Source organism: Saimiri boliviensis, chromosome 7 (assembly GCF_048565385.1).
Source record: "Saimiri boliviensis isolate mSaiBol1 chromosome 7, mSaiBol1.pri, whole genome shotgun sequence".
Taxonomy (NCBI): domain Eukaryota; kingdom Metazoa; phylum Chordata; class Mammalia; order Primates; family Cebidae; genus Saimiri; species Saimiri boliviensis.
The window spans coordinates 10,384,790-10,404,425 of NC_133455.1; the positions used below are offsets into that span (position 1 = coordinate 10,384,790).

The 19,636-nt window shown below is 46.5% G+C and overlaps 1 protein-coding gene across 2 annotated transcripts in view; it reads left to right on the forward strand.

The window, feature by feature from the left end:
* ZCCHC8 (zinc finger CCHC-type containing 8) overlaps positions 1-3,041 on the forward strand; it is a 35,878-nt gene extending 32,837 nt beyond the window's left edge. For both annotated transcript variants that reach the window (XM_003932154.4, XM_074402114.1), the window contains one exon: positions 1,653-3,041. In XM_003932154.4, the coding sequence (XP_003932203.1) occupies positions 1,653-2,434 (782 nt within the window). In that variant the 3' untranslated portion in view covers positions 2,435-3,041. The remainder of the gene's footprint in view (positions 1-1,652) is intronic.
* The last annotated feature ends 16,595 nt before the right edge of the window (positions 3,042-19,636 follow it).

A 19,636-nucleotide genomic window follows, 5' to 3' on the forward strand; every position in this document is an offset into this window, starting at 1 on the left:
GCGGCTGTGGCAGCCAGCAGGAGAGCATGCTCCCCAGAGAGCCAAAGACCTAGGGATGGGTGGAAGGAAAGAGTACTCCCAAGTGACAAGCAGATACCCCTGGTGGTGCCATTAGTGACAACAGCAGATGGGAGAACAGTCCACATTTTAGTAAGAGATCATTTGTTTTGGACCGATTGTGTCTGTGGAACCTATAGGTGATGGTGGTCAGTGGGCAATTAGATACCTGAACCTGCAGTTAAAGTGAGCAGTCTAGATTAGAGATAAGAATTGGTGGCTCAAGCCTGTAATCCCAGCACTTTGGGAGGCCGAGGCGGGTGGATCATGAGGTCGAGAGATCGAGACCATCCTGGTCAACATGGTGAAACCCCGTCTCTACTAAAAATACAAAAAAACTAGCTGGGCATGGTGGCACGTGCCTGTAATCCCAGCTACTCAGGAGGCTGAGGCAGGAGAATTGCCTGAGCCCAGGAGGCAGAGGTTGCGGTGAGCCGAGATTGCGCCATTGCACTCCAGCCTGGGTAACAAGAGCGAAACTCCGTCTCAAAAAAAAAAAAAAAAAAAAAAAAAAAAGAATTGGGAAATAAGGCTGGGCACAGTGGCTCCTACCTATAATCCCAGCACTTTGGGAGGCCAAGGCAGGTGGATCGCCTGAGGTCAGGAGTTCAAGACCAGCCTGGCCAACATGATGAAACCCCTTCTCTACTAAAAATACAAAAATTAGCCAGGCGTGGTGGTGCATGACTGTGATCCCAGCTACTCAGCAGGCTGAGGCGGAAGAATTACTTGAACCTGGGAGGCAGAGGATGCAGTGAGCCAATATTGTGCCGCTGTACTCCATCCTAGGCAGCAGAGCAAGACTCTGTCTCAAAAAAAAAAAAAAAAAAAAAAAAAGATCTGGGCACAGTGGTTCATACCTGTAATCCCAGCACTTTAGAAGGCCAAGGAGGGCAAAGTCTCACGAGTTCAGGAGATCCAGACCATCCTGGCTAACACGGTGAAACCCCATCTCTACTAAAAATACATAAAATGAGCCAGGCGTGGTAGCACGGGCCTATAGTCCCAGCTACTTCTGAGGCTGAGGCAGGAGAATCGCTTGAACCCAGGAGGCAGAGCTTGCAGTGAGTGCCACTGCACTCCAGCCTGGGGAACAGGAGACTCCATCTCAAAAAAAAAAAAAAAAAAAAAGGTTGGGAAATAACCCAAGGCGTACTCCCGCCTGGCGCCTTACTTCCTCCCCATCAGCCTTCTACCCACTCAGTAGCCAGCCTGCTCCTCCAGTCAAATTTCCTACTGCATTCTGCCATGAATTTCTAGGTAGAGCGCACTGCCTTGAAATTCTGTAGTCTCCATACAATTGCTCATACTTCCTCAATCTAAAATAATGCACGCAGCACAGAAACAGATCTCCCGAGGGGTATGGCTAAAGTTCTAGCACCAGAAGATCCTGACAGCTATGCCTGTAGATCTTTTCAGGTGAACTAAGGGCACCAGGTGATGGTCATGGCACCTGAGAATCCAGAATTTTCCTTCTCTTAAGCCAGTTACTTTTGGCCATTGAATTTCTGGATACACCTGAGTTCAAATGACACATTTTAGTAAATCAAAGGCTATTACAAGTTCTAAGGTGTCTCTTAATTTTCTTACTTCAGATGTGGAGGTACCACATGGTTCTCAGAGCGGCGAAACTTTTCAGTTTCAACCACCATTACCTCCTGACACTCCTCCTCCACTCCCTCGGGGGACTCCTCCACCCGTCTTCACCCCTCCTCTCCCCAAGGGCACCCCACCACTGACTCCCAGTGACTCACCCCAGACCAGAACAGCATCTGCAGCTGTGGATGAGGACGCCCTGACTCTAGAAGAACTTGAAGAACAGCAGAGGCGGATCTGGGCGGCTCTCGAGCAGGCTGAGAGCATAAACAGCGACTCTGACATTCCTGTGGACACACCTTTAACTGGGAATTCGGTTGCCTCTTCACCTTGTCCAAATGAGCTAGACCTCCCTGTCCCCGAAGGAAAAACATCTGAAAAGCAGGCCCTGGATGAGCCTGAGGTACCAGACATTTTTACAAAGAAATCAGAAGCTGGACATGCCTCCAGCCCAGATTCTGAGGTAACATCACTTTGTCAGAAGGAAAAGGCAGAGCTGGCTCCAGTAGATGCTGAAGGTGCCTGTACTGACGATGGTAGTGTCATACCAAACTGTGATGTCAGCAATGGGGGCAGCCGGAAGCTCTTTCCTGCAGACGCCAGTCCTTCAACGGCCACTAAAATGCATAGCCCTATACCTGACATGAGCAAATTTGCAACTGGAATCACACCATTTGAATTTGAGAATATGGCAGAATCTACTGGAATGTACCTCAGGATAAGAAGCTTGTTAAAGAACTCACCCAGAAACCAGCAGAAAAACAAAAAGGCCTCTGAATAATGGCTTGACTTGGCACTGAGAGCTATTTAATAACTTTGTTCCATTAATTAGTACTAATTAAATGGATAGATAAAATTGTTTTCCTGTTTGTTCCTCCCATGTTTAAAAATCTATCCAAGGTTTGTGCTCCAAAGTCAGGCCTGTTTTAAAGAATGGAAAGACTGAGCTCGCTAGTTTACTATATTTTATTCTCACTGACAAAACCCGGGGGGAGATGTGACTATGACCTGGATTAGACATAGTTTGTTAAGGTTTATACTATTTTTGGATTGTGACTGTCTGTTGAGATCGATGGTTTTTATCTGTCTTTTGTACATTGTTTTCCCTTTCTACATTTTGCTAATTATCCTGTATATAAGTTTAATATATCACTTTTTAAAAGAAAATTCTACCATTTTAAATTCATATTTCAACTCCAACAACCAAATGAGACAAATCAGGGATGAGCAGCTTTATCCCATTTGGGGTATTTTTATAAGTGAATTACATGTATCAATTTTAGTAATACTTTTACTTTTTTGTAACTTCATGCTTCACATATGCTTGCTATACAGGTATGTTCATCTTTGTGTACAGAGGTTTAATAAATTAGTTTTCATAGACATAATCTAAGACTTTGAATACAAAACAAGTGATTAACAGGTAAATTAGTATATATAATAACTTTTAAGTTTAAAAGTAAATCGTTGGCCAGGCGCAGTGGCTCATGCCTGTAACCCTAGCACTTTGGGAGAATAAAGCAGCAGGATCACCTGAGGTCAGGAGATCAAGACCAGTCTGGCCAAGATGGTGAAACCCCATCTCTACTAAAAATACAAAAATTAGCTGGGTGTGGTGGTGCGTTCCTGTAATCCCAGCTACTCGGGAGGGCTGAGACAGGAGAATCGCTTGAACTTGGGAAGCAGAGGTTGCAGTGAGCCGAGATCATGCCATTACACTCCAGCCTGGGCAACGAGGGAAACTCCATCTCAAAAAAAAAAAAGTAAGTTGTTGCAAAAATCGCAAGTTTGGGTGCTTTCAGTGGATTTCAGCCTGAAATACAGAAACAGCAGAATCTTTGAAAAGTAATTTTTTGGAAGAATGAATGGCGTGCAGCTAGCCTTTGTATAAAAATAATTTTCTAGATTTGAACCCTAATAGTTAAAAATCAGATAAACATATTGCTTTCAGTTGTCGGGTATCTATATAAGATAGAGCTGAAACTGTGGTTTAGGTCTTTCTATGGAATGACATTACATCTTTATATTAGTCAAGTCCGTGAAAGTAAATGTTTAGATCATCTTGAATTGTTAGTCTCAGGCAGTGTTATCCTGCTCTCAGGCCAGCAGGGGGACCAAAATAGAAACATTCCAGTATAGTTTTCATTTTTGAGAACTTGAGTAATCAGATTTACTGTTCTGTAAAGAATAAAGGAAAGGAAAATTATAAAGAGAAATTTATTTTTAAAGCCCTCACAGAATGTGCTAGAAAAAGAATAAAATTTAAAATACTTCCGGCTTTTTTTCCTCTTGAGTTTAAGTTCATAATAAAAGCCATCCTTTGCAGTTGTTGACATAGTATTTTTGACCTGATCTCGCTCAGCATTTCTGTCAGGCAAATAATTATCACCCCTTGGAAGTAAGGAAAGGGAGGAAGAGAGGTTAATGGAACTTGTCGACATTCCAGAAGTGGTTCTTGAGAGGCCAGTGTTCAACTAAAGCTTTTGACTATTCCCTAAATCAGAGCAGTGGTTGTTTAAATTCCCTTTAAGAAGCAGTGCATTAGTAGAGTCACCTGTGAATACCAGCGGTCTCTTAATACTCATCTCTGCCATATACCATACGTCACGTTAAGATATTTTTGCTCATGACCCCATTTTCATAATCACCATATTGGTAGGTATTGTTGACCTCGTTGTTTAGAAGAAGTACAGCTAAATACACACATACCTAAAACACACAGCTGATACGCAGCCTAGTTAATTTCAATCCGTGTCTCTCTGCCTCCCATATCCATGTTCTTAACTGCTGTACCGCCTTCTTGTCGAAAGCTCTATAAAAGCACGGATTCTCAAAAAATGGGCTATTTCTTCATTTGTTCTTTTTTTTTGGGGGGGTGGGCGGACGGACAGGGTCTCGATCTATCACCTAGGATCAAAGATTCTTGTGCCTCAGCCTCCAGAGTAGCTGGGATTACAGGTGTGAGCCACTACACTCAGCCTGTTCAGTTCCTCATTGAGGACATACTTGTGTTAAGTGTTCTTTAATGTGTTTTGCAGCATTTAAAAAAAATACTGTGGCGCAACACGGTGGCTCATGCCTTATCATCTCAGCACTTTGGGAAGCCAAGGCAGGCATATCACTTGAGGTCAGGGGTTTGAAACCAGCCTGGCCAACATGGTGAAACCCCATCTCTACCAAAAATTAACCAGATATGGTTGTGCATGCCTGTAGTCCCAGCTACTTGGGAGGCTGAGGCAGGAGAATCACTTTAACCCAGGAGGTGGAGGCTGCAGTGAGCTGACATCATACCAGTGCATTGCAGCCTGGGTGACAGAGTGAGACTCTGTCTCAGAAAAAAAAAAAAAAAAAAAAAAAAAAAAAAAAAAAAGTGCTGGAATCTGCCTTTAAGGAGCTTATACGGTACTGGGAGGAAATGGAGGGTTCCCTCCCAATTACAACACAATTCAGCTGGCGGCCATGGGAGGAAGGCAAGGTACCTGGGCCATTTCGTGGTGAGAGAATCACTTACGGAGAACTGACTTCGAATTCTCAGGACCACTGGATTTAGTATTCATTTGGAGGAAATTTGAAGACTTCTGGAAACAGATAACCGTTGAACTAATCCTTAAAGCATAGGTAGGGGGAATCATAGACAAAAATGCACGTTGAACTCTAGAGAAAACAATGAGTAAAGCAGAAGCAGGAACACGCAAGAAATGTAGAATGGTGAAAAAGACTTCAATTACGAGTGGCGTATTCATTGATGCTGAGAACTCTGGATTGCTTTCTCTGTGGTCTGTGAAAGACCTTTCAGTGAAGAGTGTCCTCCTAAAAGTGGTGTTTTTTTGTTTCTTTGAGCTCTGTCACCCAGGCTGGAGTGTAGTGGGACGATGTCAGCTCACTGCAGCCTCCGCCTCCTGGGTTCAAGCGATTCTCCTGCCTCAGCCTCCTGAGTAGCTGGGACTACAGGCGCCTGCCACCATGCCCAGCTACTTTTCATATTTTTAGTAGAGATGGGTTTTCGCCATATTGGCCAGGCTGCTCTCAAACTCCTGACCTCATGATCCGCCCGCCTCTGCCTCCCAAAGTGCTGGGATTACAGGTATGAACCACCGTGCCTGGCTCTCTAAGTGGTGTTTTAAGAAGATAATTCCTGGCCGGGCGCAGTGGCTCACATCTGTAATCCCAGCACTTTGGGAGACTGAGGTGGGTGGATCACAAGGTCAAGACATCGAGACCATCCTGGTCAACATGGTGAAACCCCGTCTCTACTAAAAATACAAAAAATTAGCTGGGCATGGTGGTGCGTGCCTGTAATCCCAGCTACTCAGGAGGCTGAGGCAGGAGAATTGCCTGAATCCAGGAGGCGGAGGTTGCGGTGAGCCGAGATCGCACCATTGCACTCCAGCCTGGGTAACGAGAGCGAAACTCCGTCTCAAAAAAAAAAAAAAAGAAGATAATTCCTAAAGCAGAAGTCCGAATGAATTGAAGAGAGACCATTTATGGGAGGGAGGGCATAAAGCAGGAAGTAGTTGCCTCGAGCAGGTGCCCCATTTCAAAAAGATATTTTTTAGGCTGAGCAAGGTGGCTCACACCTGTAATCCCATCACTTTGCGAGGCCAAGGTGGGCGGATCACGAGGTCAGGAGTTTGAGACCAGAGATGGTGAAACCCCATCTCTACTAAAAATACAAAAATTAGCTGGGTGTGGTGGCGTGTGCCTGTAATCTTAGCTACTCGGGAGGTTGAGGCAGGAGAATTGCTTGAACCCAGGAGGCTGCAATGAGCTGAGATAGCACCACTGCACTCCAGTCTGGACAACAGAGCAAGACTCTGTCTCAAAAAAAAAAAAAAAAAAAAAAGTTTGCTGTTTGGAGTATTGCAAGACTGTTGGGTGGAGGAAGAAGTTACTGTTTCAACTTGCCGGTGCTGTGACAGGTCTCCAGGTGTGGGTAGATGAGGTCAGAACCACACACTTGTCCTTCAAGACTGACTTGCAGCAGGGCTGGGGATCTCTCTCTAATCTTTGCCTTGGTTTAAAGGGAATGTGAATTGCAATGCTGGTTGCTAAAACAAACCCAGCTGTTTGTTGTCTCATGGAAGCAGGTTAGTGGCAAGAAGGAACTGCCCTTACTAAAGTACAAAACGACCTTGTTCTTTTTCCGAAAGGTCACATTTCCTTATGTGGTGAAAATACCGTTTAGTTTCTACTAAAATGAAGCTTCCTCCTGGTTGATTTTATCCTTCAAGTTCTCGGCTGGAATCATTTTGCTCTTCTGTCTTGAATTGTGGTTTTTTACTTTTTTTCTCTCTAGGTAAATCTTTAGAATTTTGTAGATTATCATTAGCAGGCAAAACCAGCAAGGGTGTTGTCACAACTTTTAGTACCCAAGTTGCTTGTGTCAGAGGCGTTTAAATCAGAGTGACTCCATCTTGTATAGAGGCTGAGTAAAATGAGGTTGAGACCTACTGAGCTACATTTCTAGATGACTAGGCATTCTAAGTCACAGGGTGAGATAGGAGGTCAGCATGAGATACACGTCCTAAAGACCTTGCTGATAAAACAGGTTGCAGTAAAGTAGCCGGCTAAAACCCGCCCAAACCAAGATGGTCCGGAGAGTGACCTCTGGTTGTCCTCACTGCTACACTCCTGCCAGCACCGTGACAGTTTACAAAAGCCATGGCGACATCAGGAAGTTACCCTATATAGTCTAAAAAGGAGACGCAAGGAAGATCCTCCCTTAAAAATGGGCAACCATCAGCCCTGGGGCTGCTCTGCCTATGGAGTGACCATTCTTTTATTCCTTTACTTTCCTGATAAACTGGCTTTCACTTTATGGACTCGCCTGAATTCTTTTTTTTTTTTGAGACAGAGGCTCACTCTGTCACCCAGGCTGGAGTGGGGTGGCACGATGTCGGCTCGTTGCAACCTCCGCCTCCCATGTTCAAGAGATTCTCATGCCTCAGCCTCCTGAGTAGCCAGGATTGCAGGTGCCTGCCATGACGCCAGGCTAATTTTTGTATTTTTAGAAGAGACAGGGTTTTGCCACGTTGACCAGGCTGATCTCGAATTCCTGACCTCACGTGATCCGCCCATCTCGGCCTCCCAAAGTGTGGGGATTACAGGTGTGAGCCACCGTGCCCAGCCAGAAATATTCTTTCTAAACAAAATTTCCGCTGGGCGCGGTGGCTCAAGCCTGTAATCCCAGCACTTTGGGAGGCTGAGGCGGGTGGATCACGAGGTCAACAGATCGAGACCATCCTGGTCAACAGGGTGAAACCCCGTCTCTACTAAAAATACAAAAAATTAGCTGGGCATGGTGGCGCGTGCCTGTAATCCCAGCTACTCAGGAGGCTGAGGCAGGAGAATTGCCTGAACCCAGGAGGCGGAGGTTGCGGTGAGCCGAGATCGCACCATTGCACTCCAGCCTGGGTAACGAGCGAAACTCCGTCTCAAAAAAAAAAAAAAAAAAAAAAAAAAAATTTCCTATCAACAATGTGCTGCATTTGGAATTTCGTAATAGGAGGAATTACTGAAAAGGCAAGGGGTGTGGTCCCTGCTGAACGCTAACATTCTGGGAAGCTAAGAGTGCGCCTTTGTAGGGTGACCTCATGCCAGAGTGAGTTCTTAACGTTTTCCGTGATGGAAGCAAGTTCATCAGTCATAAGTGAGAATGACAAATGAAACTGGATTGGAACAGGTTGTGGGATTAGACCTAGAGCAAATTTCTCACAGGCTTGGAACAAGTTTCCTTCTGTTCTACCACAGTCCTGATCTTGGATTCTTCAAACCAATTACAACTCTGTTCATTGTACTAGCCCAGTCTACTAAGTATTTATTTAGAACATTTGGAGGAATCCTGAACTCCTGGGGTAGTTGAAACCAAATAGGGTTCACGACTTTAGAGAGTCAAAGATTAGGACAGGCATAGCAGGCATGTGGGAGGAACAGAATATTTGCCTACAGTCAATGTCAAATTTCCCCAATTTCTATCCAGAAGATCCATGGACCCCAGTTAAGAACCTTGCAGTAGTAGGGCTGGACTTGGTGGCTCGGGACTGTAATCTCAATGCTTTGGATACCAAGGCAAGCGGATAGGTTGAGGTCAGGAGTTTGAAACCAGTCTTGGCAACATTGCAAGGTTCCAGACCTGCCTCTACAAAAAATAAAATTAGTTTGATGTGGTGGCAGGCACCAGTGGTCCCAGCTGCTTGGAAAGCTAAGATAGGAAGATGGTCAAGGCTGCAGTGAGCTGTGATCAGGTCATTGCACTTCAGCCTGGGTCAGAGTGAGACCCTGTCTCTGAAAAAAAAAAAAAAAAAGGTTTTGTTGAATAAGTGAGTAGATTCAGAGGTTGAAATAGCCTACTTGTTTATTACCTTTTAGAAACTGGCTGACATCTAAATAGATTTGTGCTCAAGGTAGGAGTTTGGACTCAATGATTGCAAAGGTTCCTTCCAACTCGTTTTTGTTGTTGTTGTTGAGAAAGGGTCTTGCTCTGTTGCCCAGGCTTCAGTGCAGTGATGAGATCATAGCTCACTGTAGCCTCGAAGTCCTAGGCTCCAGCAATCCTCCTGCCCTGCCTCCCAAGGAGCTGGGGCTAAAGGCACATGCCAGCATGCCCAGCTAATTTTTTTTTTTTTTTTTGAGATGGAGTCTCTGTCGCCCAGGCTTGTGTGCAGTGGCATGATCTTGGCTCACTTCAATCTCTGCCACCCGGGTTCAAGTGATTCTCCTGCCTCAGCCTCCTGAGTAGCTGATACTATAGTCACTTGCCATCACACCTGGCTAATTTTTTTGTAGTTTTTAGTAGAGAGGCGCTTTCACCATTTGACCAGGCTGGTCTTGAACTCGTGACATCGTGATCCACCCGCCTCAGCCTCCCAAAGTGCTGGGGATATAGGTATGAGCCACCGTACCTGGTCTTGAGATGTGTCTTGCTATATTTCTCAGGCTGGCCTCAAGTTCCAGGGCTCAAGGGACCCCTGCCCCCAACATCAGTATCCTGGTGTGACTACTGGCATGTGCCACTATGCCTGGCTCAATTTCTATTTATTTACTTATTTATGAGACAGGGTCATGCTCTGTTGCCCAGGCTGGAGCACGGTGGCGCGGTCACAGCTCACTACACCCTCAAACTCCTGGGCTCAAGCTATTTTCCCTCCTGAGTACCTGGGACTATAGGTGCATGGCAACATGCCTGGCTAATTAAAAAAAAAAAAATTTTTTGTAGAAACAAGATCTTGCTATGTGGCCCAGGCTGGCCTCAAATTTCTGAGCTCAAGCAATTTGCCTGACCCGGCCTCACAAAGTACTAGGATTACAGAGTAAGCCACTGCACCTGGCCCTTAAAGGAATTTCTTTTCTTTTCTTTTTATTTATTTATTTATTTTTGAGACAGAATCTTGCTCTGTTGCCCAGGCTGGAGTGTAGTGGCGCAACTGGCTCACTGCAGGCTCTGCCTTCCAGGCTCAAGCTATTCTCCTGCCTCAGCCTCTGGAGTAGCTGGGATTACAGGTGCCCCCCAACCATGTCTGGCTTGCTTATTTATTTATTTATTTTTATTTATTTTATTTTGAGACAGAGTCTCGCTCTGTCACCCAAGCTGGAGTGCAGTGGTGCCATCTTGGCTCACTGCAACCTCTACCTCCTGGGTTTAAGCTATTCCTCTGCCTCAGCCTCCCAAGTGGCTGGGACTACAGGTGCGTGCCACCACGCCTAACTAATTTTTTGTATTTTAGCAGAGATGGGGTTTCACCATTTTGGCCAGGATGGTTTCAATCTCCTGACCTCGTGGTCTGCCTACCTCAGCCTCCCAAAGTGCTGGGATGACAGGTGTGAGCCACTGCACCCACCGTAATTTCTTTATTTTTAGTAGAGTTGGGGTTTCACCCTGTTGGCCAGAATGGTCTCAAACTCCTGACCTCAGTTGATCTACCTGTCTGGGCCTCCCAAAGTGCTGGGATTACAGGCGTGAGCCACTGCTCTAGGTCTAAAGAAACTTTTTTTTGTTTGTTTGTTTTGAGACTGAGTCTCACTCAGCTGTCCAGGCTGGAGTGCAGTGGCACAATCTCAGCTCACTGCAACCATCATCTCCTGGTTCTAGTGATTCTCCCATCTCAGCCTCCTGAGTAGCTGGGATTACAGGCACCCATTATGCCTGGCTAAGTTTTATATTTTAGTAGAGATAAGGTTTCACCATGTTGGCCAAGTTGGTCTTGAACTCCTGACCTCAAGTGATCCTCCCGCCTCAGGCCTAAAGGAACTTCTAAATGAAGTGCTTCTCAAGCAGAAACCAAGAACAAATTCTCAGCAGCAGTGAGTTCCCATGTGTGAGAAACACTAGTGTGATGAATCAAAACAATCTATATGAAAGAGCTTTGGACCAGGCACGTTGGGTCATGCCTGTGTTCCTAGCACTTTGGGAGGCCCTGGCAGGAGGACAGCTTGAGCCCAGGAGTTCAAGACCAGCCTGGGCAACATAGCAAAACCCTACGAAAAATCAAAGATTAGCCAGCCATGGTGGCACGCACATGAGCCCAGGAGGTCAAGGCTCCAGTAAGCCAAGATCACACTACTGTACTCCAGTCTGGGCAACAGAGTGAGACCCTGTCCTCCCACCCCCCAAAAATTAAATAAATAGCATTAACCACGTGTGGTGGTGCATGCTACTGAGTCCCAGCTACTGAGGAGGTAGGAGGCTAAAGTTGGAGGATTACTTGACCCCAGGAGGTTGAGGGTACAGTAAGCCCTCATTTTGCTATCTCATTCCAGCCTAGGTGACAGAGCAAGACCTTGTCTCACATTCACATACACACACACACACACACACACACACACACACATACACACACACACGGCCGGGCACAGTGGCACACGCCTGTAATCCCAGCACACTGGGAGGCTGAGGCAGGTGGATCACTTGAGGTCAGGAGTTTGAGACCAGGCCGGTCAACATGGTGAAACCCTGTCTCTACTGAAAACAATTAGCTGGGCATGGTGGTGTATATACCTGTAGTCCCAGCTACTCAGGAGGCTGAGGCAGAAGGATCACTTGAGCCCAGGAGGTGGAGGTTGTAGTGAGCTGAGATTTTGCCACTGCACTCCAGCCTCGGCAATGACAGTGACACTCTGTCTCAAAAAACAAACAGGCTGGGCATGGTGGCTCACACCTGTAATCCCAGCACTTTGGGAGGCTGAGGCAGGTGTATCACAAGGTCAAGAGATCGAGAGCATCCTGGCTAACAGGATGAAACCCCATCTCTACTAAAAATATAACAGGCTGGGCGGGGTGGCTCATGCCTGTAATCCCAGCACTTTGGGAGGCCGAGGCGGGTGGATCACAAGGTCAAGAGATCGAGACTATCCTGGTCAACATGGTGAAACCCCGTCTCTACTAAAATTACAAAAAATTAGCTGGGCATGGTGGCATGTGTCTGTAATCCCAGCTACTCAGGAGGCTGAGGCAGGAGAATTGCCTGAACCCAGGAGGCGGAGGTTGCGGTGAGCCAAGATCGCGCCGTTGCACTCCAGCCTGGGTAACAAGAGCGAAACTCCATCTCAAGAAAAAAAGAAAAAAAAAAAAAAAAAGATACAAAAATTCGCTAGGCATGATGGTGGTTGCTGTAATCCCAGCTACACGGGAGGCTGAGGCGGGAGAATTGCTTGAACTCCCTCGTCAGATGTTGCAGTGAGCTGAGATTGCGCCGTTGCACTCCAGGCTAGGTTTTAGAGCAAGACTGTGTCGCAATTATTTCAAGCCTTTTAGATGGACAAATATTTAATTTAAAAAATCGAGATGAGGATCTTGCTGTGTTTTCAGACTGGTCTTGAAATCCTGGCCTCAAGCGATCCTCTCGCCTTGGCCTCCCCAAGTGCTGGGATTACAGATGTGAGCCTCACACCCGACCTGGACAGATATTTAAATGACTAATAGTATTACCACATGTTAATGAGCAAGGGAATTTTTTTTTATTTTTCTTAAAGATAGGGGTTCTCACTGTGTTGCCCAGGTTTGACTCAAACTCCTGGATTCAAAGGATCGTCTCACTTCAGCCTCTCAAGTAGCTGGAACTATGGGTGTGTGCCATCATGCCAGGCTTTGCAATGGGAATTCTTACATTCTACTGCAGGAAATGTAGTAGAACTAGAACTGCCATTTAGAGAATAATTGGGCAATATGCAGTGAAGTTAAACAAGTGCAGCCAGGCACGGTGGCTCACGCCTGGAACCCCAGCACTCTGGGAGGCCGAGGCAGGTGGATCACCTGAGGCCAGGAGTTCGAGACCAGCCTGGCTGACATGGTGAAACGTGTCTCTACTAAAAATATAAAAATTAGCCAGACTTCTAAGGCCCTGACCAAAAAAAAAAAAAAAAAAAAAAAAAAAAAAAAAAAAAAAAAAAATTAGCCAGACATGGTGGCGTGCGTCTGTAGTCTTAGCTACTCAGGAGGCTAAGGTTGAGAACTGCTTGAATCCAGGAGGTGGAGGTTGCAGTGAGCAGAGATTACACTACTTAACTCTAGCATAGGCGACGGAGTGAGACTTCACCTAAAAGAAAACCTTCAAGCAACGATTTCTATTTTCTTCAGAAAGTCCCTTCCCTATCAGTCTGCTAGCTATTAATTTCTTTTCTTTTCTTTTCTTTCTTTCTTTTTTTTTTTTATTGAGATGGGTTGCGCGCCTCAGCCTCCCAAAGTGCTTAGGATACAGGCATGAGCCGCCGCGCCTGGCCTAATTTGGTTCTTTTTTTTTTTTTTTTTTTTTTTGAGATGGAGTTTTGCTCTTGTTACCCAGGCTGGAGTGCGATGGCGCGATCTCGGCTCACCGCAACCTCCGCCTCCTGGGTTCAGGCAATTCCCCTGCCTCAGCCTCCTGAGTAGCTGGGATTACAGGCACGCGCCCCCATGCCCAGCTATGGTTCTTATTAAAGTATTTGCTCCAGATAAATAGGGCCCTTCCCAAGGGAGTTGTTCTGTTCTTTTAGTCTTTCTGCTCTGCCACGTTGGCCTGATGGCTTTTGTCGTCATCTTCATTACCTCAGGGTGACAACGTGGCTGCTCCAGCCCCAGACAGCACACCTATGTCTGTGCCCATTTATCGGGAAAGGAAAAGTTTTTTCCCAGAGCACCTCTAGCCGCCTTTCCTAGGAGAAGCCTGAGGAAGTGGGCATAAATTGTTGGGCACATTGCCATGCCACATAAAATAGAGGTTTGTCTAGTACAAAAGGGAGTGAATCTCAGGGAGGCAATTAGCAATGTTAGCCACAGCTGGGTCCTGTAACGCCGTGTCCCAGTTCCGGGTCTGAGTGGTTGGAGTCCGCTCCTAACATATGCTCTTTCTTGGCTCCGTCAGGACTCAGTCCTCCTCCCTGCTGAGTCAACCTCCCCTCCAATCGCCGGCACAGCTGACGCCTCTGAATCTCTGCTGTGATGCTGCCAGAGTGGCTCCCAGAGTAGGCGCCCAAAGCTCTCAACAGCCATTCACGCTGCTGAGTGTCTAAGGAAGGTCCCGGAGCGCAAACCGAGTCTTCCTTATTTCTGACCTTGCCACGCACCTTAAAAATGTTGGCATGGGGGCCGGGCGTGGTGGCTCAAGCCTGTAATCCCAGCACTTTGGGAGGCCGAGGCGGGTGGATCACGAGGTCGAGAGATCGAGACTATCCTGGTCAACATGGTGAAACCCCGTCTCTACTAAAAATACAAAAAATTAGCTGGGCATGGTGGCACGTGCCTGTAATCCCAGCTACTCTGGAGGCTGAGGCAGGAGAATTGCCTGAACCTGGGAGGCCGAGGTTGCGGTGAGCCGAGATCGTGCCATTGCACTCCAGCCTGGGTAACAAGAGCGAAACTCCGTCTCAAAAAAAAAGAAAAAAAAAATGTTGGCATGGGGCCACCACCCTGCCCAGGAGTTTTCTCAAATATGGAATGGGGACAAAGGCTCCCTTCCCTGTCGGAGATCTCAGTCGGTGAAGCTGCCTTCCTCACCTGTCCGTCTTCCCTTCTCCCCATTGACTCCTGCGCCTGGAAGGACACTGCTCTCTTTCATTTCTTCTATGTCGTATCTTCCTTCTTACCATTTTCAGCCTCCTGGGTAAGTGTAAGAGAGAGAAAGAGAGAGGGGGAGAGAGAGAGAGAGAGAGAGAGAGAGTGAGTGTGTGTTTGTGTAAACAGGGTCTCGCTCTGTCACCCAGGCTGGAGTGGCTAAGTCTTAATGTCAGAGAGGAGTTTCTTCTGTATACTGTAGTAGAAACTCTGGCCTTCGGGGTCCTTGATATGACAAATGAAAGATAAAGGAATTAAAAAAAATTCTTTGGCCTGACTCACGCCTGTAATCCCAGCACTTTGGGAGGCCAAGGTGGGCAGATCACCAGGTCAGGAGATCAAGACCATCCTGGCTAACATGGTGAAACCCCATCTCTAAAAAAAAAGAGAGAGAGAGAAAATTCTTTGTTGCTTAACCATGTTGGGATTTCAAGCCATTTTTTTCTCTGCAAAATCCTGTTCGGGGTGGCACCAATAGTGTAAATGCAATTCATGCCACTGAATTGTACACTTAATGGTTAAAACGGGCCAGATGCACTTTGGAAGACCAAAGGAGGAGGATTCCTTGAGGCGGGAGTTCCAGAACAGCCTGGGCAACAGAGCAAGACCCTCGTTTCTACCTGGGGGAGTTGGGGGAAAGGTTAAAACAGAAAAGTTTATGTTATATATAATTTACCACAGTCTAAAAAATTCTTTTTTTTTTTTTTTTTGAGACAGAGTGTTGCTCTTGTTACCCAGGCTGGAGTGCAATGGCGCGATCTCGGCTCACCGAAACCTCCGCCTCCTGGGTTCAAGCAATTCTCCTGCCTCAGCCTCCTGAGTAGCTGGGACTACAGGCACGCGCCACCATGCCCAGCTAATTTTTTGTATTTTTAGTAGAGACGGGGTTTCACCATGTTGACCAGGATGGTCTCGATCTTTTGACCTTGTGATCCACCCACCTCAGTTTCCCAAAGTGCTGGGATTACAGGCTTGAGCCACCGCGCCCGGCCAAAAATTTCTTAATGTAATATATTAAAAACCATTGAATTACACTTTCTTTCTTTCTTTTTTTTAAAGACAGGGTTTCACCACGTTGGCCAGGCTGGTCTCGAACTCCTGGCCTCAAGTGATTCGCCCGCCTTGGCCTCCCGAAATGCTGGGATTACAGGCGTGAGCCACCACGCCCCGCCTACACTTTCGTTTTCTTTTTTTTTGAGACAGAATCTCGCTGTCACCCAGGCTGGAGTGCAGTGTTGTAGTCTGGGCTCACTGAAACCTCTGCCTCCCCAGTTCAAGCAGTTCTCTGCTTCAGCCTCCCAAGTAGCTGGGATTACAAGCGCCCACCACCAGGCCCAGCTAATTTTTTTGTCTTTCTAGTAGAGACCAGGTTTCACCATCTTGGCCAGGCTGGTCTTGAACTCCTGACCTTGTGATCCACCCACCTCGGCCTCCCAAAGTGCTAGGATTACAGGTGTGAGCCACCACGCCTAGCTGATTTAACACTTTCAATGGGTGAATTGTAGGGTATGTAAATTACATCTCAAACTGTTTTTTTGTTTTTTTTTTTAGACGGAGTTTCGCTCTTGTTACCCCGGCTGGAGTGCAATGGCGCCATCTCGGCTCACCGCAACCTCCGCCTCCTGGGTTCAGGCAATTCTCCTGCCTCAGCCTCCTGAGTAGCTGGGATTACAGGCACGTGCCACCATGCCCAGCTAATTTTTTGTATTTTTAGTAGAGACGGGGTTTCACCATGTTGACCAGGATGGTCTCGATCTCTTGACCCCGTGATCCACCCGCCTCGGCTTCCCAAAGTGCTGGGATTACAGGCGTGAGCCACCGCACCCGGCCTCAAACTGTTTTTAAAATCCCATTTTGAATGTCAAAACCTGAATATCAATTCCTTATTTTTTTTTTTCTTTGCTCTTCTTAGGAAGCAACCCTACCTTCCCTCTCTTCTGCCTTCCAGTCATGGCAAATCCCTTGGGCTGTCTGAGATCAAAGTCAGGCCTAATGAAAAAAAAGAAAAAAAAAGGTACCCAGGTGGATGGTTCACACCTGTAATCTCAGCACTTTGGGAGGCCCAGGCAACCGGATCACTTGAGCCTAGGAGTTCAGGACCATCCTGGGCAACATAACAAAACCCTGTCTCCGAAAAAAAATACAAAAACTAGCTGAGTGCGGTGGTATGCACCTGGGTCCCATCTACTCAGGAGGCTGGGGTAAGAGTATCACCTAGGCCTGGGAGGTTCAGGCTGCAGTGAGCTGTGATTGCACACTGCACTCTAGCCTGGGCAACAGAGTGACACCCTGTCTCAAAATAAATAAACAAATAAAAATTTAGGACCAGGCTGGGCGTGGTGGCTCACACCTGTAATCCCAACACTTTGGGAGGCTGAGACGGGCAGATCACAAGGTCAAGATATCGAGACCGTCCTGGCCAACATGGTGAAACCCCATCTCTACTTAAAAATACAAAAATTATCTGGGCATGGTGGTGTGTGCCTGTAGTCCCTCCCTACTCGGGAGGCTGAGGCAGAATTGCTTGAACCCGGGAGGCGGAGGTTGCAGTGAGCCAAGATCGCACCACTGCACTCCAACCTGGCGACAGAGCGAGAGTCCATCTCACACACACACACACACACACACACACACACAATTAGGGCTGGGCGCAGTGTCTCACACCTGTAATCCCAGCACTTTTGGAGGCCGGGGTGAGTTGATCACTTGAGGTCAGGAGTTCAAGACCAGCATGGCCAACATGGTGAAACTCCATCTCTACTAAAAATAAAAAAACTAGCTGGGCGTAGTGGCACACATCCATAATCCCACTACTTGGGAAGCTGAGGCAGGAGAATCACTCAAACCCCGGGAGGTGGAGGCTGCAGTGAGCCGAGATTGTGCCACTGCACTCCAGCCTGGCCAACAGAGTAAGACTCTGTCTCAAAAAAAGAAAAAAAAAAAAAAAAAAAAAAAAAACCTGGCAGAGGCTGAATATTTCTTGTACATGTTTTTTTTAGATTTCTAGCCAAAATTTAATTCTGGTCTCTTTTATAGAGTTAGATGATAGATCTAAGAAAGCTGTGATTCATCCGGTTTTCAGAACACTAAGAGCTGAACCTGCACAATAACAAAATATTCGAGTTGGGAAGAACTTTAGTCCAAACTGACTCCCTATTTATTTATTTATTTTTAGAGACAGGGTCTTGCTCTGTTACCCAGACTGGAGTGCAGTAGCACAATCATAGTTCACTGTAGCCTCAAACTCCTGGGCTAAAGTGATTCTCGTGCCTCAGCCTCCTGAGCAGCTGGGAATACAGGTGTGAGGCACCACACTCATCTAATTTTGTAAGAAGTTTTTCTGTAGAAATGAAGTCTTGCTATGTTGACGAGGTTGGTTTCAAACTCCTGGACTCAAGCAATCCTCTTGCCTCACCCTCCCAAAGTGCAAGGATTACAGGTGTGAGCCACTTCACCTGGTTGCCACTGCCTCTGAATTTAAAAATCTCTTCTCTAAAATCTCGCGTCTACCTGGTTGTCATGCATTCTCTACTTGACTTTATTTTTAAAATAATTTATTCCTTTGATTTATTTTTTATTAATATGAGATTCACACAACATAAAGTTAACCATCTAAAAATGAACAATTTGGCTGGGCAAGGTGGCTCATGTCTGTAATACCAGCACTTTGGGAAACCAAGGTGAGTGGATCACCTGAGGTCAGGAGTTTGAGACCAGCCTGACCGACATGGTGAAACCCCCATCTCTGCTAAAAATACAAAAATTAGCTGAGTGTAGTAGTGTGTAGTGTGCATCTGTAGTTTCAGCTACTAGGGGGAGGTTGAGACAGGAGAATTACTTGAACTCAGGAGGCAGAGGTTGCAGTGAGCCGAGATGGCGCACTGCAGTCCAGCCTAAGCGACACAGAGAGACTGTCTCAGATTTAAAAATAATAATGATAATAAAGAACAATTCAGGCTGGGCATGGTGGCTCACGCCTATAATCCCAACACTTTGGGAAGCTAAGACAGAGGACCCTTCGAGCCCAGAAGTTTGAGATCAGCCTGGGCAATGGAAGAAGACCCTGTCTCTACAAAACTAAAAATAAAAACAAATAAAATGAACAAGTGCGTGGCATTTAGTATGTTCACAATGTTGTGTGACTACCACCTTTCCTCTAGTTCCAAATTATTTCCATCATCCTAAAAGGAGACCTTTTTGTTTGTTTGTTTTGAGATAGCATCTTCCTCTGTTGCACCCAGATTGGAGTGCAGTGGCACCGTCTCGGTTCATTGCAAGCTTCCCATCCCAGGTTCAAGTGATTCTCCCACCTCAGCATCCCAAGTAGCTGAGATTAAAGGCGACCACCACCATGCCCTGCTAATTTTTGTATTTTTAGTACAGATGGGGTTCACCATGTTGGCCAGGCTGGTCTTGATCTTCTGACTACAGGTGATCTGCCTGATTTGGCCTCCCAAAGTGCTGAGATTACGAGTGTGTGCCAACGCACCCAGCCCCAAAAGGAGACCCTGTACCTTTTTTTTTTTTTTTTTTTTGGAGGACACCGTATCTCTCCTTTTTTGTTTGTTTGTTTGAGACAGAGTCTTGCTCTATAGCCCAGGCTGGAGTGCAGTGGTGTGATCTCAACTCACTGCAGCCTCTACCTCCTGGGTTCAAGTGATTCTCCTCCCTCAGCCTCCTGAGTAGCTGGGATTATAGGTGTGTGCCACCACATCCGGCTAATTTTTTGTATTTTTAGTAGAGACGGGGTTTCACGATGTTGGTCAGGCTGGTCTTGAACCCCTAACCTTGTGATCTGCCCACCTCAGCCTCCCAAAGTGCTGGGATTACAGGCATGAGCCACCCCGCCCAGCTGACTCTGTACCTCTTAAGCAGTTTCTCCTAACTCTCCCCTTCTGCACTCCCTGACAACCATTAATCTGCCCTCCACTCTATGGGCATTTCATGTAAAGAACCACA